At 38.1% G+C, this 26,187-nt stretch overlaps 1 protein-coding gene across 1 annotated transcript in view; it reads left to right on the top strand.

Annotated features, from left to right (window-relative positions):
- The window catches only part of INO80 (INO80 complex ATPase subunit), a 60,440-nt gene that overhangs the window by 19,618 nt on the left and 14,635 nt on the right, over window positions 1-26,187 (top strand). The window contains exons 17-26 of the mRNA XM_008926515.3: window positions 124-241; window positions 1,257-1,342; window positions 2,292-2,459; window positions 2,908-3,041; window positions 3,856-3,923; window positions 5,282-5,375; window positions 6,518-6,695; window positions 13,104-13,244; window positions 18,105-18,330; window positions 23,820-23,947. Coding sequence (XP_008924763.2) covers window positions 124-241; window positions 1,257-1,342; window positions 2,292-2,459; window positions 2,908-3,041; window positions 3,856-3,923; window positions 5,282-5,375; window positions 6,518-6,695; window positions 13,104-13,244; window positions 18,105-18,330; window positions 23,820-23,947 — 1,341 coding nt within the window. The remainder of the gene's footprint in view (window positions 1-123; window positions 242-1,256; window positions 1,343-2,291; window positions 2,460-2,907; window positions 3,042-3,855; window positions 3,924-5,281; window positions 5,376-6,517; window positions 6,696-13,103; window positions 13,245-18,104; window positions 18,331-23,819; window positions 23,948-26,187) is intronic.

Genomic DNA, 26,187 nt, shown 5'->3' with positions numbered 1-26,187 from the left:
GCCATGTCACATGATCTAGTAAAGTGATCTTGCTCATGAAGAACTGCAAGAGTTTGGGATCCCCAATTACCTTGTCCACATAGGATGATTTTTGCTGACCCAATGTTTTCTCCTTTTCTTCAGCTGTGGGCCCTGCTGCATTTTATCATGCCAACGCTGTTTGATTCCCATGAAGAGTTCAATGAGTGGTTTTCTAAGGACATAGAGAGCCATGCAGAGAACAAATCTGCCATTGATGAGAGTGAGTGCAGTGTGTAACTCTTGTAATTTTTATATTAAAAATCTGTTACCTTTTCCAACTAATAATGAATAAACTTTCTCATTTTTTATATGAGAAATGACATCTAAAGTAGGGGGTGCATAATGGGATTGAAATATTACTGGACTGTTGTCCATAGTTTATGTCAAAGTTTGTGTTTCTGATTATAATGTAGCATGTGTAATGAATAGAAAAACATGTAGTGAAAATGTTGATTTGCTACTTGTCTTCAGCCCTTTTCCATACCAAGCACAGAAGAATAAATATATTAAGTAATTTTAAGTTTCTACAGAGCACATTATCTTGGAGATCTCCTGACTGTGTTACAAGCTCTAGACATAATGTCACACAAAGCACTAAATATCTTTTGAGCTCCAGAAGAAAAGCATAAAAATTCTTAAAAAAAAATCTTCACAGTAAATTTTAGGCGATAGTTGTGTAGGACAATCTAGTTAGGTAAAACAGCTGGTTTGTGATTGTAATAGAACACAGTGCAGCTGGGAACTTGTCGCAAAAATAAGGTTTTAAGAATTTTCAAACTCCCAGAACTTTGTTTTTACAAAGATTATTGTAAAAGACTGCAGTTGTCTGTCAATGCAGTATAACCTGTTGTTGTGATGCTATAATCTGGGGGGAGCAAAACTTAAAATTGTAATGATCTCTTTGCATGAATTAGCAATGGCTCATCAGAAACTTTCTTCTTCAGTAACAGTGGGTGATAAATGTAAGCCCATATTGTTCAGCCCAGAGGAATATGAAGAGTATAAAGGGCTTTAGAAGTTCATTCTTTGAAGCAAATATTTAGATTCCTAGGCTAAACACTGTAGCACAGCACTCGCTTAAGAAAATCAACAGAGAAATGCTCAACTCTATGCTTTAAGAACTCATCTGGGGGGTAGTGGCTGAGCAGTAAGGGACTTAATTTGTGGTAAAACACCGTATAATTTTCTTCCGTAGTGAAGTAAATGTTCCTTCTTTCCTCTTCCTTGTATTTCAGACCAGCTATCCCGCTTGCACATGATCCTGAAGCCTTTCATGTTGAGAAGAATCAAGAAGGATGTGGAAAATGAATTGTCAGATAAGGTGAGAAAAAGTATTTATCTGGAGTGAGTATCATAAGTGTATTGCCATAGCTCTATTCTCTAATCTGGTTTTTGCAAACTCGTTTGTCAGTCTGCATACCTGAAATTTGATTGCAGACTTTTCACAGACCTTCAGTTTCTGGCACCACATCTCAGCATTGTCATTAGATGTGAAAATAATGAATAAACTTTTCTTCTAGGGAAGACATTTTGTTAACAATTACAAGCCAAAGACCTTTAAGCCTGATTAAGTTGACAGAAATATCACTAATGGCAGTGAAGGAGATTGATACAGCAATGATTGGATGATAAAATGTTTCCAGTTGCCTTTGTGAAGGATTTGGCATGGGTTTAGGATTTTTTTGCTTGCCTGTATAGAGTGAGAAATACGTTGTGGCAACATCATACTCTTCTCTCTTGTTAGTCTTTTAATTTCACATGCATGTTAGTAATACTTGGATGATCTTGTGGTTAACAGTCCCCTGGTTTTGGGACCCTTGGCTAAGAGACATCTACTTTCTTCTGATGGGATTATTCATTTCAATGGACTTCCACAGACACTGTTGCTATGCTTCTGACACTCCTTATCATGGGCTCTCAGTGGGTAGCATTTTAACCCTAGGATAGTAAAACTGAAGTCAGATTTAGAACTAATCAGCTGCAGGTGCAGTGTTTTCCCAGCTTCTTAAGAATCTATCCGTTCACTTAGTTGTGTTCACATACTTTTAAAAGGTCTGTCTCCCACATTATTACCCAAGCCTTCCAAAACACACTTAAGTCCTTCCTGGGTTGGATCCTGAAATACAGATCTGAATGCAACTGCCTGTAAAAGTATTTTTTGAGAAAGTTACTCTTTCCTCAATATGCATTTCTCTCAGCTTCACGTACTGATGTACTGATCTATCTTCATTGCAGACAGAAAAGGCTAAATGTTCATTATCATTTTGCAGATTGAAATTCTTATGTACTGCCAGCAGACAAGTCGACAGAAGCTCTTGTACCAAGCTCTGAAAAACAAAATCTCTATTGATGACCTCTTGCAATCATCAATGGGCACTACTCAGCAAGCACAGACCACCACTAGTAGTCTCATGAATCTAGTCATGCAGTTCAGGAAGGTAAGGCTATTTTAATTAATAACTTTTGAAAAGTATAATCATTCATTAGCACAGAAATAAAATATGGCTTCTAGAAAACACCATATAAAAAAAATTCTGGGAATGGCAAGCCGATTTGCTTGCAGTTCAGTTGTCTTTCAGGTGTAGTGTAGCATGATGTTGGGAGTAGAAGAGCTTTAGCCAAATGGTGCATGCAGCTGCTATGTGGTTTGGTTACAAATTGATTGTTGAAGAAAGCTGTTCACTTGGGAAGAAGAGGCAATACCATTAAATGAATAGGGAAAGATATGATGCCCTATGCAAATTTGAGCAGATATACTAAAATAGTCATGCAATATTAATCAATACCAAAGTTTTAGTGATCAATAGTCATAGTTGATTTGGGATGTAAGTGCTGCATTGGACTAAATAGTTGCTCTCAGCATTTGACATGCTCTCTTTCTGACAGGTGTGCAATCACCCAGAGCTGTTTGAAAGACAAGAAACTTGGTCTCCATTTCACATCTTCCTAAAGCCATACCAGATTTCCAAGTTCATCTACCGTCATGGACAGATCAGGGTCTTTAACCACTCACGGGACAGGCAAGCTTATTCCACTTACTGTCCAGTTTAGCGTATTTAGTATTATTACTTAGACTTATTTTAGCTTCGTAAGTGCTAATTAACTCCCTTACCTGATATATTTAAATAACATTGGCTGAGCAGTGCATTCCTAGTTTTCTTTTGGTCATTCAACTGTTAAACATCTGATATTGATGCTCTATTTTGGTGGGATCCTAATCATAGAACATCCCTTTGATTGAATAAGAAAGCCAGGAAAAAGAATTTAGAGTTGTTGCTGATGATATGTAATAGAATTAAGTTTTAAAAGAATTCTTTAAACCTAAAAAACCTACTTGATTTCTCTTCAGTGAGTTTTTACGTGCAAGGAAGCTATCAGTATCTGTCTGTTCTGAGATGCTGTATATATCATGAGCATCTGCTAGTGCCATGACAGCTTTTAATGATTACCTTGGATGAACAGAATCTGCCCAAGTGCAGTTTGCTATTCTTGCCAATTGTGGCAGTTCTTGATTAATTTTGTTTGCATTCAGTTATGAGAAATGCTCGGGAAGGAGATCAGAAATATACATGTGAAGATCAGGCTAGCTGTTCTAAAACGTATAATGCAGTTCCAGAACAATGGTGTGTCTCAGTGTCAAATAAGCAGCACTGCATGTAGACTGATGATACTTTTCTCCTACGGCCGTGCAATTCCAGGTGTTGAGAGCACTAAAATACCTACAGTGAAGAAGCGAATGGTTACTCTGTATCTTCTGCTAATTGTGTGATTGAACATTTTATGTCCTAACACCTTCTCAGTGATTTTGTTTGGTTTTGTTTCCTTCATTTTCAGGTGGTTACGGGTTTTACTTTCGCCATTTGCACCAGACCACATACAGCAGTCTCTCTTCCATAGGAAGGGTAGGTTTACAGTCTCAGGAAGCAAGTTGGGTTGCACACTGGTGTGTGATGTTCTAATATGTCTTATTCAGGGAGAGGGACTGAAAAGCCAGATTAGTTAGTCCTCTGAGATAATCTAATCAGAACTTGTTATAATTTTGCTAGCCTTTGTGCTTGTACATATAGTTCCTCACTGAGGAAGGGATGGAAAACAGCTGAAAGCATAATCTGTGGACAACTTGTCATTTAGTTACTGCTTAATCCTACTGTAGTATCTTGTTCAATTCAGTCTGTCTTGTTTTAACTTTCTTCAAGAGATTAGTACTGTGAATTTTTCATGGATTCAATTTTGAAAAATCTTGGATTCATTTCAGTACATTCTGTGTTGTACCTTAAATGGCCAGCTTCTCTTTCAACTAAAAAGTAGATGAGATGCAAGTGACCCAGGATCTGTCAAAGAGCAAAAATCCCACATAAACTGCTCATATTGACAGATACAATTTATTATTATGAATAATTGAATATTTTTGCTAAAAGAGCCAATTAGATCACTCAGGCTACTGGGATGTGAAAAACTTCAGGAGTAAAAAGAGTAAAAACCAAGAGAGATATCAGCTGCATTGCTATGCTGAAATCTGTTAGCATGGACCTATACAGCTGTGCAAACCCCTTTACAAGTGAGAAGAACCAGATGCAGCTACGGGAGTCTGTACTTGTCTGTAACTTTCTAACTTCTGTATTTCTTGCTGATTATTCTGGTTTCTGTTTGTTTTGGTATTTATAATAGGCTTTTTCTTTGAGACCCTTTTTGGCATACCATGAAACGAAAATAATCTTGGGAATATAATTTTTGTATAGATGTTAAAAAAATTAAAATATATGAATGGTTTTGGGGCTATGCAGTGCACATGGGTGGGACTGAAAAGCTTTCCTCTACCAATTCCTGCATCTCCTTGTGATGCATTTGACTGGATGGATGAGAGGAAGCATGTGAGGCAGACATCCTGAGGTACACGTGTTCTGGTCAGCTGTCGGGCAGATACATGTTCAAATTTGCAAACATGGATGCTGCCTGTTGATTCTTACTAAGTGAAACATATGTCCTTACTGGCTGCAGTTGGGTCTAGAATGTATTTCTCTTTTTTGGTAAATGCCCTTCTCTTACCCAAACTGGAAAATGAACTGGAATGTGGAGTCAGGTGAATTGAATTTTCAGTATTTCTAAAAGATGGAGATTAAATTAGGATCACCTGTTCATGCACCTAGATTTGTCATGTGTCAGAGAATGTGCATCTTGAATTGATGAAGTAAGTTTATTGTTTTCAGCTATGAGTGTCTGTGAAATGTGTTTGCCTAACTTCAGTATTTCTGTGATGTAGGCATCAATGAAGAAAGCTGTTTTTCTTTCCTCCGGTTTATTGATGTCTCTCCAGCAGAAATGGCAAATCTTATGAATCAGGGACATTTAGCCAGGTGAGGACAACTTCTCACCCCCCATCTTTTTTTCCCCCTCTTTTTGTAATTACAAATAATACAAGTGATGTCAGAAGCATCTCTCTGTAAACCTGCATTTTCTATGTCTCCTAATATTATCATTTGTCTGTCATTATCTAATACTAGAGCAACTTTTAGAGTGTTCCTCTGGGTATCGGGCACCAATTATGCAATGCAATTTTTATGCCTCTGTCAAAAGAAAACCTGTATTAACAAAGATTTGACATTGTAAATACACAAGATGGTGGAAGGGCAATGGGAGACTTTGCTTAGGATCACACTGTAGGCTGCTGGCGTTATCAAGTGCAAAATCCAGACTTCTGAAGGCCAGTTTATTGCAGTGCTTACGAGTTGCACTTGAGTGTACATTTTAAACACAAGTGGAATAAGCTTGTGTTGTTATAGTTGTTCTTCAGCTCTGAGCCATGTCGTCTACTTTCCACATCTTGTTTTTAGTATGGAATGGAATTCTGAGGTGTAGGCTTAAACTATGGGTTTATAGCATCATTAACTGTTTTATCTTGGAAGGGGAGGTGATCTATTTAAGTTATAGTGTACTCTGTAATGGACTCTGAGTGTAGTTAGGTAATGGCTGTAAGAAATTTGAGATTAAAAGCTAGTCTTTATTAATAAATAGAGATGTTTTGCTTAGAGCTTTGTAAGTGTAATATTCTTTTATTGTTCTGGTTGTTTTGGATTACTGTTTCTTGACTGCATTTCAATAACAATACAGATTTCTCTTGATGTATCTGAATGGTCTTTAAGATAAATTCTGCATTCGTTACACAATGTTGTTGTGAATAATTTGTATATGGAGCAATTTACAGAGAAACCATAGTGCAATTTTAAATAGTAGTGGCTAACTTGGGCTTGACCCTTTCAGATGAAGTGCTTCAAAGTGTATCCTGATTTAATCCCTTAGATTCAGTTAAGCCACCTTAGAAAAAATTAAGAGTAATATAATTAGAAGATGTCTAGCAAAAATTACTCTCTCTAAGTAAGGACACTGTAAGCCTGAAATTCTGAAAAGAACCAATTTCTGTCAAATAGAGTTATGTTGTAAATATACTCAAGCCTTTCTTTCACAAAGCAGTGAATGCATCTGCTGTGTTTTGTTTCAGATGGTTAGCTCTTTTCCTGTCTCTGAAAGCATCGTACAGGCTCCATCACATGCGCTTCTGGATGGAGACAGAAGAGGAGAAAGAGCAGGGGTCATGTTTTCTGAGGAACAGGGATTTCTTACTTGATGTAAATTTTCCACTGTCTTTCCCTAACTTGCACAGCTGCACTTTGCTGCAGGTAAGCAAAATTTCTGTGATTTAGAGACAGTAGCAAATCCTCACGAGTGAGAAATGATGAAAACCTTTCTATCCTTATAAAACAGGGAAAACAAACTTGGAAATACGATGACTTTTTTGTCTGCTTCATTAGATATAGTTAATAGACTTCAGAGTGCTGAACAGAAAAATAGTTTAACTGCTGTCTCCCTCCCATGTGGTGATACATTTCAAAACTTGCTGTAATAAATAAATCAGTTGAATTAGAAGACTTAAAAATATTACTGGAGCAACAGAACTAGACTTGTGATTTGTCAGGGATGAATTCTACATATAAGCCTAAAGTTTTGTAGTGTTTTTCTATGTGTAGGGTGCTCATTTTCTGACTGAAACTACTCTTTTCTTGTCAAACTCAGCACATGATTGCAGCAAATGGGAAAAATAGAGGAGACTGGCAGTGCTTTAGAGTTGGTGGACAAGCACCGTAGTGGTGTATTTCTACTTTAAAATTTGCTTCTGCTGCTGTCTGGTAGACTCCAGATGTATTCAACTTACTGTGTAATGCAAGATCATTTTTGCTAATCTCTTGCCTAGGATATGTGTGAAGATTTTGTCTTTTTATGACTAAATGGCAGTTGATTTCCTGAGTTAGGTTATAGCTCCATTGATTCAGTTCACTGGGAAGTAAGTTCACGAAAGTGCTAGCATAGAGTCAGGAAAGCATCTAGGGCAGTTAGCAGATATGCAGTAAAAAAATCTTTTCTGAAACAGTGAGATCGTGCCAAATTTCTCTAGGGAATATTGCTTCTGCTCATGAGTGTGGAAGGGGAAAGGAGATAGCCAGAATTCAATTGAATATTGTGCAAAGGAAGTTGAAATTGAAGACGCATAAGCAGTAGGAAAGCAACCTTGGACTTGGTGTCATGTTTTGCAGCGTTAACAGCAAAGCCAACAAAATGAGTCCTAGTTATCAAACAAAGAGCAAGCCAGCAGTTAACTCTGGCTGTGCTGGTGTTTCAATTCTGCATTTCCATACCTAGCTTCATAAAATGTCTATGCTATATGGATTTGCTTTCAGTTAGTTTTTTTGAGATTACATTCAGCTGTTTCTGTAGTGAATGTGTGACGCTTACTTCTGAGATATACTGTAGCTCTGTCCTCTCATTGGTGTGGTTAAGGAAAATTTGTGTGATGTCATAAGTGTGGCAACCTAACAGTAAATAAGTAGAAGATGGCATAAATTGTATGCACTTACAGAAGATAGCATTCATTTTTACATATGTAGAAAGGCAATCTAGATCCTTACATAGCCTTTGGATTAGTGTGTATAAATATCAAAATAAAAGTAATTAAATTTTCTAAAGGACAGAAGATGGGTTAAGATTACAGATACTAAATACAAGACATGGAATATGCATGTGTAGGTTTTAATATTAACAAGTAAATGTAAAGCATTTGGATAGGCTACAAACCCTCCTATACCACAGCCTGGCCAGATTTAAACATGAATTTGGTTTCTCCAAATAATTTCTGTTCTTTGAAGATATCATTCCTCGTGTCTCAGGGAGTCCTAGTGCTGCGACTGTGTGTAACTAATCACTGTTGTAATACATTCTACACAGAAAACAGCCAGCTGAGGAGCAGAGTTCATCAGTGTGTGCAATAATGTGCATTTGTGATAACCCCACTAAATCTAAAGGAAGTGTAGCCCTACAGTTATGACAGTTTCTTTAGAGCTGTTTTCTAACCTGCATGTTAGACAAATTGCCACCTGAAGTCACTACAAAATAAGCTATGTTTGCAGACTTTTGTTTGCACAGCTTACGTTTAGAACACCTTAAAAAAACGGGGGGGGTAGATAGCACAAAACCAAAAGGACAGTTGAAAAACAAACTGCCCTTAACATGCCTGTCTTTTAGTACCGCACATTATCATGAGTGAAAATTAACTAACTCTTTTAAATTTAGTATGAACTAACTCTTCTTAGTTTAAGAAACTTTTGATGTAAAACTCCCCGAGGCTTCCCCTGAGGCTTCATAAGATAGTAACATGTAAGGATTGGGGAGGGTGAGAAAAGAGGAAAAAGGAAATGGTATAAATCTGGAAAGGCTTTTCTTAACCGCTCAGATCAGCATTTCCGATGTAAGAGACAAACTAAGTAGAAAAAAACCCACATTTATTTTTAATGGATATTTCCAAAATTGAGGTAACATCTGTCTAAAGATAGTATGAATTTCTTCATGTAAACACAGAAATCCCTCTCATTGTGAGGAATCTTCATTCCCATTGCTCAGCACCTCCATACTTTGTGTATTAACTTGTGTACCTTAAATCAATATAAAATCTGCTCTATTCAGGTGAACTCGTCTCTCCTTTGCTTTCCTAATTTCTGTTGAGAAATTAGGAATGTTAATGGGCTTAAGATGCTGATAGCATGCCCCACATTATGTTTGCAATATATGAGAGCCTCTTTCAACAGTTTCTTTGGATTGCGTAGCTGTAGTAGGTGTTTACATTCTTGTTTTTTAATAATCCTCCTCTTTAGTTCTTGGCTTTATTGTACTAAGGTATATGATCCGTTTCAGAGCTGTGACTGTGTTCAGTTCTGTAACCTTACCCAGTCTTTTCCATGTATGACTGATGGGAAGTGGGTTTCCACTGTCCCTGTTATATCTGGTGACTGCTCTATTCATGAATACTTAGCAGGTGCATATGTTGGAATTCGAGGGATGTTTCTTATGTGACCTGCTCGTAATTTGTATACAGGAATCTGGTGCTCAAAGCCAGATAATTGCCTAGGTACAAGTATTTTTCTCACATTTTGGATACCTTCTTGGAAGTTTTCCTTTATGTTTCTTCCTGGGTACTTCAGTTGGGCCAAAGCCATCTGTGATGGGTCTTTGATGTTGCCTTCCAAAAGAGAATTAAGTAACAAACTTGCATAGGTTTGGAATTACAGTTTGTTAACTTCCTCTCTGTTCATTTCTTGTGTTTCCACTTTCCAGGAAATAGTTACCAAACCCCTCTAGTGATGAGAGTCACAATCAGTATGCCAGTGCTTGCTGTTGTTAGATTTACTGGAAAGCTCTTGTGACTCCATGCAATGCTGATTCCTCTTCATAAATCACCTTGTACCCCAGTGTGTGGTCCAGGGGTGGGAAAGAGAGGGACTTTGAGCTAATGCAGTTGTTCTGAGTCTGTCTAGTAGCCTGCTATTGCTGTGTCAGTCTTCCCCTTGGACTCTTACTGTCATTTCTCTACTCCCAGCTATTGAATCCTGCCTGTGCTGATGTGAGCATGCACATCCTCGTATGAGCCAACTGCAGTAAACTTTGTATTTTCATGTCTGTTGAATTTATTTTATTAGATGCGTAGCTAAATAGACTTCTGAAGATGTGTGACAGGAGACAAAACTAGCACAAGAAGTAGCACAAATATACCATGAGGAAGGACTTGTCTTTTTTGGCAGCAGTTATGGTGATTTGTTTCCACTGTTTCTGGTCCTCACATGAGTAAGCCAGAGTTCACATCTGTTGTCCACAGCCACATACTCCAGCCTTGTGATTCCCACTCTGTTGTTTCAGCACACCGCCTGTTTTACCAGGTGATGAAACACATCACAAAACTCACTTGGAGTGGAGACACAGTGGTTTGTTTTCATCTTGATCAGCATCTTAATGAGTACAGACAGCTAGGCCAACAAGAAGGGGCTCTGGAGGGACAGGAATAAACATGTGAAGCAGTTGTTGCTCAAGCCAGTGTTACTGATAAAGAATTGCCAACTAAGTAAGAGCATGTTTTTGGTCTGTTTTTGGGATCACTTCACATTATCCAGTGTGGCCCAAGCTTTGACCTGTGCTTTTTAGCGCTGCTGAGTATCAGTGAAAGGCTATTGTCAGCTCTTTCTGCTCTCACCTTTTATATAGAGGAGCAGATGTTTGGTGAGTATGAACTTAATTTGTGCCAGCTCCAGACCATAAGTCACACTGGCAGCAGCTGAAGGATGGGCTTATGTGCTAGGCTTGACTTTAGCATGTATGTACAGTAAGACTACTTTTCTCACTTGTCAACAGGTTCCAAATGATACATGCTAGCCATCTGCATCTTGCCCAGTGAATCTACATCTGGAAATAAAAAGACCCTAGAATGCCTTATCCATAGTAGACTCCTACTGTGGATGTTTTCTAGCATTTTTTGACATGTGTAGAAATGTGTATATCCAGGGTATGACATGGCATACAAGGACTGTGCCTCTATCATGTACCCAGATATTTAGAACTTCAAACACTGGGATTTTAGAATATTGGGAGGCTCTGTAAAGTAAAAGTAGCATGCAATTAATTTTGGTTCATTAGGAACTGGGACAGCCAAAGCTTTAGATCCTGTTTACTCTTTACTTAAGTGAACTGCTAGAATTTCCAGGAGGGCACATCCTGTGATCCTATGGCAGTGGATGCTTAATGCATCTAAAATTATTGCTTGTTACCTGTTGTATGCAGAATAATGGTCTGCATACTATAGGAAACAATTATCATGGCCAGGCTTCGCGAACAAAGATTTGGGGAGGGCTCTACCCATGTTTGTTACAAGTGCACTGGTGGCTAAAAAGGCCAATACGATATAGACACATCCAGTTGCAGAAGGCACAGCAGAAAGACTCCTTAGGTGGTATATTCTGCAAGACACGATTCTTTCTGTGTTGTCTTTACTCCTCGAGTGTGACCCTGCGTGCGTTCTCAAAGGAAGCAGCAGCGTTATAGATGGTGTGTCTCCAGACCTCCCAGTTGGAGGCCAGAGTAGACCAGTTATGTTGATCAATATGGCCAAGGCTGAGATGTTGTTTCAGGGAATCCTTGTATCTTCTCTTTGGGGCTCCTCTCTTGCAGCAGCTGGTGGCAAGTTCACCATAAAGCAAGATCTTAGGGAGGCGGTGGTCCTTCATCCTTGAGATGTGCCCTGCCCAGCGCAGCTGTGTTCTCAGCAACATGGCCTCAATACTTGTGACAGCTGCTTGCTCTAGAACAGACGTGATAGTCACATAATCTGACCAGTGGATGTTTAGGATTGTACGGAGACAGTGCTGATGGAAGCGTTCTAGGAGTCACAGGTGGTGGCAGTAAATGACCCATGATTTGGATCCATATAAGAGAGTAGACAGCACTATGGCTCTGTAAACACTGATCTTGGTACTTTTCTTCAGGTGTTTATTTTGCCAGATTCTTTTATGGAGTTTTCTGAAGGCATTATATGCCTTTGCTAACCTGTTGTCTATCTCTCCATCAATTTTACCATCCAAGGAGATGAGGCTGCTTAGGTAATTAAACTGCTGGACTGATTTGAGCTCTGATTCGCCAATGGTGATGTGGGGATGATGGAAGACTTCCTGAGGTGCAGGCTGATAGAGAATTTCTGTCTTCTTTAAACTGACTTCTAGCCTAAAAAGCTCAGCAGTGTCTGCAAAGCAGGATGTTAAAACGCTGCAGAGCTACTTCTGTGTGGGCGACAAGGGCAGCATCATCAGCATAAAGCAGCTCCAGAACAGGACCTATTAAGGTCTTAATAGGAAACAATTAAATGTAACAATATATAACCGTTGGCCTCTATGAATATAGGAAGAGCCAGAATAAAAACTAAGTGGCAAAAATGGCTTAATCTATAAGCAATTTATTTCATTTATGCAAATATTTACAATAAAAAAGGAAATATAACTGACACAAGCAAAGAAAATGTAATTTTTTGTTATTTTGCTGTGTACAGTTGAGCATCTTCAAAGAGCTCTCTTTAAACTGCACTGTCATCTCAGTGTCCCCACTTCTGAGTCAATATATTTTTCTGTATCAAAAGGACACTGATATAATTGTGGCAAATTGCAGGGTTTACACATGGTTATGTTCATGTGTGTGAGTAACCACGTTAGCACCTTGAAAGTCTTCAGTATAAAATTTAGAGCCCTTTTGCATAGGAAAGAAAGAAAGAAAAGGTTGGAAAAGATTTCAGTCTAAATGTACCAGTCCAGCCACATTTAGATTCTTTTTTTTCTCTGCAAAATTTCGTTTTGATTCAGAACAGATAAATGAGTAGCTAGAAAACAGCTTGAGGGTCAGACCTACTAGAATATTCCTGTACTCCCTTCATTAGAAAAGCTAAGGTCCAAAGGTTCAAAGAAGGAAAAATATGTTTCTTGTTCTAGCTGAGCATAAAGACAAGTATTGATATGAGCTATTCTGATTTCAACCACTTCAGGATTTGGGTGTTCTGACAATTACACAAAAATCCTATACATTGTCACTGCAGATGATGTGTAGAGTTTTCTTTTTTCAAAGAGAAATATATAATGAATGTCCTTTGTCTTCCTCATGGGTGGGTACAAAGTTTAAATGCAGTATTTCTTTACAGATGCTGTAACTTCTTAATTTTAATTTTGTTTCAGAACCTTGTGTTCAGCAGCCACTGTAAAGCAGTTACTGGCTATTCAGACCATGTCATATATAGAAGGAAATCAGCTACCTCATGTGTACGATGCTGCCAGGTGACTGAGCTGCCGTCCTTCCTGTGCATAGCCAGTCCACGGGTAAGTCCAAGTTAAGTTGTAAATTATGTATTTTCTATTGTGTTTTCAATCTTGTTAGAGTTGTGTCTTAGGAAAAGAATGATCTATTACTTTCTTTTGGTTTGGTAAAATTGTTGTGAGGATATCCTTTTGCTACTGTATTCAATAGTGGGTTTTTTCATAGGGGAAGTGACTGGAATGTGTACTGAAGAGAAAAGGAAAGTTGTATGATGCACCCAACAGGAGCTGTTCTGAGATACAGAGATTTCACTTTCTCTCCTAATACCAAAAGCAGTAACATTACAGAAGAGATTGTTAAGTAAATTATTCCCCAGTAATCCAAGGGAGAGATTTAGTAATGATATGAACAGAATGAGGTGATTGGTGAACTCTGATGGCCAAAGTGGGCAGAGGAGCAATGCTTTTTTGGAAAGGATGTTTGTTTTCTCTCGTTGTGTCAGCTTATGCTCCAAAAAGGAAACACCAAATTGCAGTATATCAGGATTACTCAAGTTGGCATTTTTCTAAGTCTTTTGCATGTGAAGTGGTACTGCTTAGGGTTGTCCATCATCTAGTAAGTGAATTTTGAAATTATTTTAGCTGAAGTTTCCTAGGCTGACACAAGAGACTTTCATAAGCCTATGGCTATTGTATTCCATGTTGTTGAATGTTGACAAAGCTGGACAAAATGTACTACTATTACCAGATCATCCAGATGTTGTATTCTTTAGTCACTATTGAAGGTACTCCTGTAGGCATCATCAAATGATGTGCAGTTATACTTTCACATCTCGAGATGAGTGGATGGCAAGTAGGACGTGTTTCTTGCCTACATGCAGCTGCTCAATATGAATTCATCTGTGCCAACAGCTCTAGGGGCCAAGAATCCAACTGAACTGCTCACAGTCAAATACCACCTCCCAGTTACAACATACAACCTGGTTTGAGAACAACAGGTTATTCTGAGACTAAATTGTGAAACCCGCTTCACCTTCAGATTCCTTTGATATGTCACTCTTTGTACCTAAATATGCATCATGGATGAAGAATATGTTGAATTCTTCAAGCAGGAAGGAAGGAGAGGGGCTTAGAAGGCTACATATGAAGGGGAGGGGAAAGGTGAGGAGAGATCATATCTGACAGTATTCTAATGAATAAAAGTTACCTGTTTTGGCTTGGCTGGTATATAAAAATTATTAAGTGTAGACATGGGATTTTGTTCCTAGGAATACAAAGACTTAATTTTACGCTTGTTAGAAACTTTTGGCAGAAGTGTAGAAGACTTGAAACAGCAGAAAGAGCACATACATTCTCAGAAACTATAGCCTTCTGTTGTTGTTTGACCTGTGATGACTTCTGGGAAGTTAATGGAGCGAATGATAGAAATAGGAGTGTATGTTTATGCAGCAGCTGGGGGTGGGAGTCAGTGTTTTCTTTCTATGCAGGCAATTTTCCTGAGTACAGACAGGTCTAAATCGTAGAAAAAGTAATTTGGAGGATGGATCTTGCATGCTCATTAAGAAGCTAATTCATTCCTTTTCAAGTATAATCGTTTGGTTTAGTTTCAGTCGATCTCTACCACTCTGGAATATTGTATTGAGAAGTAATTTTGGGCATCTCGCAATATTTGAAAGGCTAACTTAGAATGGGGATAAATGCAGGAAGCATTTTACAATTGCCCTAACTAAACTAAGTAAGGTGGCAATGCATTCATGTATCACTAACATTATATTTTTGATGTATTTCTGAACCATGACTCTTGCAATTAATCAGTTTGACAATAATATGTTGACATAGGAAGGTTTAGTGTACTAAGGACTACCTTACCTTTTGTTATGAGTAGAACCACACCAAAAAAACTCCATGGGGAAAAAAACTTTGAAAAACTGCACCACAACAAAAAGGAGAGGGAGGAGAGTGAACAAGCCTGAATGAAAGATTTTTATTTTTCTGTCTGTTTCAGAAATGTGTTGGGTTTTTTTGTATGGCCACGTAAAAGATACAGGACTCTGCTCTAGAAATGTGTGTCTGCATTTAAAAAGAAGTGATAGTCTTGTGTCCTCAGATGTCAGTGAGTGTTACACAGGTTATGTAGGAAGGTTAGTTCTTGTTAATGTAGAAATTGCACTGAGGCACACAGATTTTGTATAGAGATTGTCTCTTACTACCTCTTCCTTTAGGTGAGGCATTACTGAAACATAGCTTGTAGAATCTTATGAAGTGACTTTGTTTTTCTTGTGAAAATCCTGGTGTGTGAATCTCCATATTGATTTCAGTAGATAAGGCATATTTCTGTGTCAAAAATTAGTCTGCTCTGTTTTGTGTGTAGTGGCTGCCTGTCCTAGGGCTGTCCTGGAAATCAGTATAGCAAGTTGTCTGTGCTTGAAAGAGTACTTGTTCCAATCTATTCAGTGTAGAAATATGAACTGAAATGTGATGGTGAATAATGCCTCTTAAAGAACATAAGTCTGTACCATCATCTGCAGTATACAGCAATATTCAGGTGACAGAATTTGCCTGCATTTTGAATTTTTTGCATTTTGAGAGAGGTTTTGACCTCTCTCACAAAGGTCAGAGCTATCCCTTGAGTGGAAGTGTCAGTACAAGATAGCTACGTACTCTTTTAGGTATGGAAATGTGTACAAAGTCTTAACACAGTTCCTTTCACTTTGCAATGTTTCACATGGCTGCGTGTGTAGACCCATAAGCATGCCTGGTTTAAAAATAGCCCTTGGCATCTTGCAAAACAATGGTTTTACTGTTACTGTAAATATTTTGTATGATTTTTCGTTGGTTTTTTTTTTCCAATCTGGACTGTCATTGTGCTCATGAATTTGTTTAAACAATTGTTTGCCCTTGCAAAGAGAAATCTCTGTGAGATTAATTTATTCCTATGAGAAGAGCTCCTGTAAAACAAGTCTGGATCACAGGTTTCCACCTAGATCTTTTTTAATACCTGTTACTTTCAGTTAGCTCAAAGATAAATGTTCAGGGGGGTACAGCCAGCATCTAAGGTACCAGGCAGTCCTGAAGTATGGGTTGCTCCCTCCACCCTACACTTCTAAACTGCGATATTTAAAACTGGTGATATTTAAACTATTTATTGCTTATAATTTAGTTAAGCTGTTAAAATGTTTTTATTTGCATGATATAATGCGTAGCAGTTATATCACACTAGAGTAAGCTGGAACAAAAATCTAAACCCTCTTCAAATACATAGAAACTTTTCATCTGGTTCTTTTACTGTGTTTAATGTTTCAGTTATTCCATTATCACACTAATTCCCACCCTACTTAATTCTGCACAAACTCTGCTGCCTGCTGTTCACCATCAAACTCCACAACCTCCTGTACTGTTTCTTCCTATGCAACCCCAGCGCCTTTTTTCAAGTGTGAAAACTTTCACAAGATTGATTTCCTCTGTTCATTTTTGTTTGTTACATTGCTTTTCCTAAATATGTCATTTTGCACACTGTTAGGATTCATGACAATGTTTTTAACTTACATGACTTCACATGGAGGATTTTTTTTCATTTTACTTCTGAAATAAAAGCAACAATGTCTTCTAGAGTAGTGATAATTTTCTTCTTATATTGATGAAGAAATTGTCACAGCATTTTGAATGTCTTTGTTACAAGCCTATGCTGTAAGGTTAATTGCCTAACAGTAAAATTTTAGGCTAATTATCTAATAGTAAAATTTTAGTTTCATTTCTGTGTGAGTTTACAACACATTATTAAGTGTCTAGATAGTATGTAAAAGTTTCTACAAGCTTCCTTTTGTAAACTCGGTTATAAATAGATTATGTAAATACACCAGAATGTTGGCCCAAAACAGACTTATGTTCAGAAAAGATAGAAGTTGGTAATCTGCAGGGTTTTTTTTTTTTTTGAGAGATTCTTCAACTAGATAGTGAATTGTTCTGCATTTGTTTGTGTGAAAGTATTGAAACTGTGTTTACTTTGGATCATATGATTTAACTCTTGGTGAAATACCTGAAGAAAAACCTAGCAGAGCAGTCTGTCCTGCTATCTACCATGGCTCAATTTTGCTTCTGATTGTTGTCCCTTACCATGGTAAGGGCAACATAAGAGAAAGCTGTAGATTGTACAATGCACAGCCTCGTCTGCTGGAACAGACTTTACTCGAGGACCTTACGGCCACTGGCATCCAGCTGTTTGGCTAATGTGGACCTTCCAGTCTGTACAGATTTGGGTGGATGGGACAGAACAGGGGGGAGTTAAACTGATGGAGTCATTCCAGAAGAGCTCACATGGCATGAAATCACAGTTCCTATGTTTGTAACACTGGTCTGTCCAGCTGGGTTGTATATACTAAAACAGGTAATAGGGCATAGGATTCATAGAATGCCACAAGAAAAAGAGCACTTCTGTTCAAAACAACTGTAAAGCCCAAGAAATGTGCTGTTCCAAAACAGAGCTGTTTTTCTGTTTGTTTTTTTCCTTTCTAATTTCTGTTAAGGACATGTAAATCCCATCTCGGCCAGTGAGATAAATACTTGAATGTGAAGGGCAAAACTAAAAATAAACAAATAAATAAAAGAAATCTTGGCAAAAGGAGAGGTGCAGCAAGGATATTACACTTTTACTTTCAGCTTTGCACTCAGTTGTGTAACAACTGGCATAGTTTATTAACAGGCAAGTATTCTGTGCCTGGTTTTTCTTATGGTGTTTTTTGTGGTGTGGAGAGATGTTGCATCTTTGTTTGTTTGAAGCTCAGCCAAAGATTGTGTTTCCATTTGTACATTTCAGTAATGATTTGACTTCTAAAATTTGATCCAGTGGTAAGGTACCTGAACTGGGGATTTGGGGATGAGGGGAAATCTGAACAAGACTATTGATTATTATTATTTTACTTGTAGGTAACAGCTGTGCCACTGGAGTTCTACTGCAATGACCAAAGTGCAGAATACGAGCGCAGGGCACTAAGGGAAGGAGGAAGTCTTGAAGCAAAGCAGTGTGTACTCCATGGATCCCCTGAGCTAGCAGCTGACTGGCTGAAGCAATGCTCCCAATTCTTCCCAGAGCATCCAGGAGGGCTGTTAGGGATCAGGCCTCAGAATGGCTGGTCTTTTATCAGGATACCAGGTAAATTTGGAGGTTGTCATGGAAGAGATGAGATAAAAAAGGACATCTGCTCTTTGGGGGTAATTTATGCTTGGTTATGCTAAGCTTATGGGCTTTTTGAGGGATTGGGGGTGGCTGTGTGTTTGTTTTCCCTTCTGAGTGAAAGTTAGCCCTGCTATCTTACAGTAGACTGTGATTTTGCATCCTCTATCTGAGGTAAAACTGTTGATGGTTACCGAAAAAGTCTAGTACAGGCTTTTCTAATGCTTACAAGCATCTCTTTGCAACCGTCCAAATTACTGTAGACAGACTTGCTTACTAGACTTGCACAGCCTGCTCTCACAACCAAATACTATTTTGAGGTTGGAAATAAGAAGGTTGCAGGAAAAGTTACAATCATACCTTGCCTCTTAGTGTGTTGAAAGAACTTCATATTGTTCTGAGAGATCTTCACTGGTCTACCTAGTGAAAAGATTAAAATTACTTGTAGCAGTCTACCATGAGAAGGATGGATTTGAGGACCAAGGTCAGAAGAAATTGTCTGGAAAACAAGTCATGAGGGATTTACTGAATTTCAGTTGGAATAAAGACTTATTCATATTTCCTGGTAAAGTGGGAAAAAGTACGATTGTACCAGTAAAGTAAATGTACTTAATTTTTTCCTAGAATAACACTTAAGTAATCCAAGATCTCCTAGAATTTGATTGCCGAGTACTGCAGTGACTTTCATTGGCCGGACATGCTCTAGCTGTCGGAAGATGGTCCTGAGCAGCGAGCAGAGTTCTGCACAAAGTGCTAGAGATCTGACAGACAGCCAAAAGGAAAAACAGCTTACGCTGCCAGATGAGAAGTTATTCCCAGACCCTTTTGGGTCAAGGATGTTTGGCAGGGGAAGTTAGTACAGTAAAAGGAAAATGGCCTTTTGCTTGCTACAGTCCAGTTTAAGAAAGTACCTCGTAAGTGGAGTTATTTGAAGCGCATGCATGTTTGTATCTATGTAATGGAGAAACCGTTTTTCATGAGCTTGCATTAGCTTAGTAGTTCAGTAATAGTTGATGACTTTATGGTTTCTTCAGAAATTCTTTTAATTGTTTGTTAATTACTTGAAAACAGAAAATTAATCTCTGTAGCAGTAAAAAGGGAAATATTGAAGGGATAAATTAAAGGAGAAGGCATGGATAGAGAAATGAAGCAAAGTAGCAGTGCAGAATAGACACAGGGCTGCATTCTCTTGAAAAGACTTCCATTTTAAGCCGATGAACCTTGTTACCAACAAAAGTTTTTAGAGGAATAAAGATGGGATGCAAGAAGCTTACAGGAGTGAGTGCATAGGTGCAAGGTTAGGCAAATTGTTGTCAAAGTACAACCGAATTTGGTTGAGAAGGTGTTTGGGATGTGTTATGTAAAACTGGCTTAATTTGGGAAGTGTTGGAGCTAATGATGGGTTGAAAAAGTAGTTCTGTACACTGTGTTTTAATTAAATGGAAAGTAGCATTCAAATCCAAACTTACTCTAAGAAGAGAGGGCACAAACCACAACGGGACAGCTGTTTATACCTGCAGAAGTAGGCACAGTGCCTTGCAGAAAGTGACTGATGTGCTGAAGGAGCCATTTGCAAGGCTAAAGTCTAGCAAGTGTCAATTGGAATGGTAGCTGTGAAGCTCTATGGAAAATAGGTGACGAGATGAAAAGGGGATACTTCCCTCTCCTAAACCCTGATCTCTTCTCTCCCAGACTCGGTGTTCCCAGTACCCTGGCAGCAGGCTCGGCTGTGATCACTGTGGGAATCTCTTGAGGCTTTTCCTGTTCTTTGAAAGAAAAATGGTCCTGGATTAAATGGCAGGAAGTGTCTGAGTCCTTTTAGTATCGATAAAAAGCACCGGCCTCGCTGGCTGTTTACTGTGAGAGCCAGCTAGCTCCTCACTGACCCCATTGTGCCGTGCAGACTGTCGGGAGGGGAACCAGGGGTGTCAACTGGAACCCAGGCTTTATCTCTCTTTCCTCTGCCTTTTGCATGTCCAGAGGCACTTTTTCTCATTCTCCAGAGAGCGCTTAGCCCAGATACAGTCATGGGCTAGAACTCCTGACAAGGGTTATTCTGAGTCATAATCATTTGTAACTATTCTTCCCAGGCCCACTGTATCCCCTTGTAGATAATTTATGTCCATATCCCTGCGTGGCTGGAGTATTGGGTTGTGGGGTATTTTTTCAGACTGAAAGCCGTACAGTATGATTTGAAAGTTACTTTCTTTTTGATCTGGTTGCTTTTTCTTGTTTGTTTCATACAGTGCTGAAGAACCCAAAAATTGTGTCCTAGGGAGAGCTCTTTGTTGTGTAGTACAGGATCTCTGTCTCCTGACTGACTTAAAATTTTAGAAGTTCCTTTGATGCTATTAAAAAAAAAAAAAAAGACCAAAAAAACCCACCAAACCAGTCAACAAAAAACCCCCAACCAAACCAAACCAACAAACAAAAAAATCACTGTCATTGTCACTGGAAGTTGTTGGCGATCATTAAAAATAAAAAATGTAGAATTGCAAATTTTGGATATCCTGTTTTAAAAAGTAGGTTGCCTTTTTCTTCACACAAGGTAAAAGAAAATTATAAATAGAAGTGAGAGAAACTAGAGGTGGAAGGCACTTCTTTTTTTCCTCTTTTGAATAATTGTGGTGTTTTCTGAAGGTGGCATGAATAATTTACATTTTCCGTTACCACTTTTCAGAACATGTCCTTTGAAGCACTAGGTGGCAGGCTTTCAGCATGCAAAAATATTTGATCTTGGAAACCACAATAGCATCAGGATAGCACGCTTAAAGGTGCCAGTTTAAAGACAAATGGTTTTCTCTTCCAGAGACCATAAATCTCTTTTTGGTAGTATCCATTTGCATTGTTAAAAAAACCTCAATAACTTTCTCACCAGTGCAGTCTGCTCTGCTACTGAGATATTGGATGAGTTTATGAACTGTTAAAAAGTTGCTAACTTTTCAGACCATCTGCAAATAAGTTCCTTACTTGTAATTTGCATTTCATTGCTATTTAAAAATAGTAACTTACACAATGGAGACCTCAGGAGCCAGCAGCAAAGGACACGCATCATTTCCAGTTAGCAAAGCTTAATTCTACCTATTCATGCCTTTGTGAGAAAAACAGTAGCATTTTTCTTTTGGAAACTTGCTAATATGTTAATCTGATCCTGTTGAGACTGACTTTTGAACAGATCCTATTTGTTCTCTGAGTTTCTTCCAGTCAGATGTCTTTTGGTTGATAACCATGTTAGTTTGTCATGTATATCTAGACTTTTCATGTAACTTCACTCAGTTTAATTCATTCTGAAATAGCAAGCTGACCAATTAGAATAAAAGCAGAATGTCATGACTATATGGATTTAAAGGAAATAATAACATTTTGTATAATGAGTAAACATTGCTACTGTGCAGTTTTTTGCTTCCATAGATGTGTTTTAAAACCAAATAACCCAAAGTCATTTCTATTTTGCTTAACTGCCTAAGTCCAAAATCTGGTTTTCCTTAAAAGAATGCATGAAACTATTAGCGATTTATATGTAAATGAGACCAAATCCTGTCCTAGAGATGAGTGCACCATTATATGTTATTCTGCACTTAGAACAAATGCCAGCCTGATGTGTGGGCTTGAGTTTTCCTTACAGTATCTTCTTGGCTTGGCTCTCCAGCTAATGGATTCCCTAAGGTAGTTGCTAATTGGAGAAAAAACAGTGACTAGATAGGCAGAGAAGCAAGAAAGAGCAGACCTCTCTAGTCTTGGGTTGTTAGCTAGTGACTTGCAGGTGCATGGCTGTAAAATTACCAAAGGAGAGAGCATTCACAGCATTGAATTATAGTGCAAATGGAGTAGCTACTAATTTTAAATGATACTCAAACTCACATTTTTTTTAATTTCAGAATGGAGACTGTAGGCTGCATCTTCTAATGTCCTAATGTGGATCCCACTAATTCCAGCATTAAGTCTGTTATTTATATTTAAGCTAAAGGATATTTTTGAAAGAGAACATGATTAATATACTAAAGTGATAAGAATCCACCATCTTTCTGGGTAAAAGCGACTAGTGCTGACTAATTTTTCTTCACTATTGGAAGGATAAGAGAGAAGCGTGCCTTTTTTTTACAGCTTCAGCAAGTCACTGGATACTGTGCCTTTCTCTGCTATTATAAAGTTCTCTTCTGTTTTTAAAAACCTTTGTCCAAAAGAAGAACCTTGAGTAGTGCCAGTTGCTCCACGAATAATTGAAATTATGCCATATCATTGCACAGCACATCCCTTGGGTACTTTGTTCCATGCCATGCTTGTAAAATCTTTTTAGGAGTGCTGTCGAGTGATCTGTACTCCTCTATTCCACTAGTATGAACCTGTATTAAAATATATGGTGGTCAAGTGAAAGAATTTTTGTATATAACTTTTTTTTTTGATTAGGACATTGGGCAAGACGGTTAACTGTGTTAGAGAAAGCTGAATTTTCTTCAACCCATAAGTTAATTTGTTCTGTGCAGCAAGAAGCGTGCAGAAGTGCTACCTGCTAGACATGTTGAAAATACTTGGGTTCTGTACTAGCCTGCACCATCTGCAGTTACCAGCTTTCCGTTTTGGCTGTAAACCTAAGTTCAGACATCCAAAAGAATAAAGAAGCATCAATGGCCTTTCCAACAGATAATTTTTTGGAAGAAAGTTTCTCTTCATCCTCTTTCAACAGCAGTGTATTGTTTACTGAAGTTTACGTACAGAATGTACAAACAGGAAGATCTCCTTCCTGAAAAACACTTCATGAGCAGTGCTGAAGTAGAGAGGACATGAAGTGTAAAATCTGAAGTGACTGAAAAGGTTGCCATCTGGAAATATTTCTTAAACAAAACAAAAGAAAAGCAAAAAACCTCCAAAAACCAGAGCGCAGGGAAGAAGAAGAAAAGGCAGTGCTGTGAGGGGATTGTTATTTTACAGTGACCTAGAGAACTGTTTTTCACTTTCTGTGTTGGTGAGGGGTTTGATCTGTGGAGGATAGATCTAAAGATTAGCAGCAGGTAGCAGCAAATGTGCAAAGGACAGCATTTTCACATGTGAAGTGGAAAACATTTCTTTAAGTGTCAAGGCATATTGATCTTGTCAGAATAAATCCTTAGATGAGGGAAATGGCTGTCCAAAAAATGATTCAGTCCATACTTGTGAGGAGATCAATTTGTGATGAGATTTTGCCAGGTGGGTATATTTATATGCTCCTGTTCCAGCAAACAAAAGTTATTGTTAGTGTATGTGTTTGTATATATGTATACATATATCTTATAAGCAGTTTATATATATATATGTATATAAAATAAGCAGTGTGATTTTAAGTGTCTACGAGGCGGGATATTGCAGTTTTTCCATCACACTTCATTATTTTAGGGATTATAATGCAGTGAAGTATTAGGAAATCTTAGAACTTGTTGCATGTATCTGATTTTGCTTTATTAGTTACCTGCTTTTCTTCTATGTCTTTTTAGACAAAGAGAGTCTGATCACTGACAGTGGAAAACTTCATGCTCTTGATCTTCTGTTGACACGGCTGAAATCTCAAGGACACAGAGTTCTTATTTATTCCCAGATGACGAGAATGATTGATTTACTAGAGGTAGGAGACCTATAGCTTACAGAAGGCAAATTTTGAAGATGAAGATTTAGCAATGATGTTTTGGAGAAAGTACTGTAATTTGAATGCGGCAAACCTGACATAAAATTGCTATAACTGTAGAATACCCAGTAAATGCATTAATACAAGAATATAAGAACTACCATACAAAGTTGGACCTAAGGTCTGGCCTAGTGTTATAGTGTAAAACATTTATACACTGTTATACACTGTTATACACTCTACCAGTGTATAACAACATATGGTATGGGGAAAATGTACAAGAATAGTGGTACTTCACAATTAGATGCTCATTCTCCAGCAGTTTGCAGCTCAAGGGCTTTCTGATCTAAATGCACCTCCTCTATATTCAGTTAGTCCAACACGGATTCTCCATGGAATTGTTCAGTTGCATCTTGACACATTGTTAGGTGTTGACATTTGCACTGCCCTGTGGCAAGGGGTTGTATGGTTTAATTATTCTCTTTTGCTGGTTTTGAACTGCTTCATTCTATTTTCATTTGATGTTCACATGTCCCTTTAGTGGAAGGAAGAGGGAGAACAGTGATTAGTTCTACACTGTTTATGTTACTTGTAATTTCACAGACTTTTACTGTTTCCCTCTGTCATCCTGTTCCTCTGCAGAAGTTTGGTAAACATTGAGGTTCTCTGGCACATACAATAGGATATAAATTAAGAATTAAGTCATTACTCATTATTTAAATAGTCAGTCTGCCTCTGAAGAAAAAAAAATCAGTATTTGATGAGCAGCCATGCCACCAAAGCTAGGGATACTATCTTCTCCACAATAAACTGAAGAGAAAATGTGAGAAGCATGAATCAATAGCTGCCTAAGTCATGAGTTCTGTATGAACAAGAGTGCATTTTAAGGTCAGCAGTTAATAGTTCAATAACAAATCACAAGCTGAATTTTGTTTTTGCTGCTGTGAGGAAAAACAGAACTTGCATGGTTGCAATTCTGTGTTTTGGCACTTTGCCCAGCATTGCTTTGTATGCCTCTTCTTTTGGCAAACGTTGGACATACTGTGTTTGTTGACACCTGGCATTACACCGTGAAGCTCATAAAGCTGAGTGTTCAGTGCTCCTGTCTCTTCTCTTAGCATTCCATTTTAAAGGCTTGTGAGCACATCATTTTGCTATTCCACCTTCTGAATGTTCAACCTCTTTTGTTGGGTTTTATTACTCAAATAAGCCACATACTAAGTCCTCTGTTTTTCTTTCTCCCCACCCAAGTAACAGAAGCTGAAGTTAAGCAAGCTAAAAATCGAGTAAGGACTCAATTTGTAAGAAAATCCTTGCAAAAGTTGTGTATCTGTAGATTTTTTTTTTCCTTACCTGAGATACCAAAATACATCCCATCTGCGTACTTGAATATAAAAAAACACAAGATGTCTTTTTTTTTTTCAGTGTATTTGTACTGCACTGATGTAACTGGTACAATATTATACTGACCTAATCTTTGCAGGGTAGAGAGCACAAAGCACGTTGTTTACAAAGTTTGTTTGATGTAGCTTCAGCTGAAGAGCTTCTGCTTAGTTCAACCATTATAAAATAGCAGATATAAATATGAAGAGGAGAATTATTTTCTTTCAACAGAAGAGGATTAAAGCATAATTTCAGTACTGTTGCTGATGTGTATTTCATACTTTTTAAGATTTTGTTTTTCTCGATGTGATTGTTTTCTCCTACAAGAGTAATTGTCCATGATTTCAGTGGCAGTTAGATTGCATTCATGAGATGAGAGGTCAAATTATATTCTGCATGATGTAAAATGTATTCGTTATATTCTACATAAAGTTTATTAGTTGTGTTAAGACATAAGAGTGCTTAATTTGGACTATGAAATAACATGAAGGGAAAACATTGTATAGTTTCTGAGAAAGTATCAGTGTGGAAGCCCAAAGAGCACTGGCTTTAGGAGCACTGCATTCTTACAGTACTCGGGTTGTCATGTGTTGTTCATTGTGTGTTCATTGTTCATTGTCATGTGTATAGGTACTCTGTTGGAAGGGGCACTTTCATTATTTTTCCTAGATTGATGCTTCTGGTTGCTTGATGACCCCTTATACTAAACAAGATTGGCAGGTAGATTTTTCAGGCAGGTCTAATATAAGGATCTCTGTATGAAACTGAAGTCTCCCTGGGAGGCTTCCCCCACCCCACTCCATCACTCCTTGTGGGAACTAGAAAAATGAGCAGTCATCAAGTGCCTTCCACAATTA

This window comes from Manacus vitellinus, unplaced genomic scaffold (assembly GCF_001715985.3).
Source record: "Manacus vitellinus isolate BGI_N305 unplaced genomic scaffold, ASM171598v3 scaffold_6_pilon, whole genome shotgun sequence".
NCBI lineage: Eukaryota > Metazoa > Chordata > Aves > Passeriformes > Pipridae > Manacus > Manacus vitellinus.
Note: the sequence above shows the minus strand (reverse complement) of the source record. Positions and strands in the feature narration are given on the sequence as shown.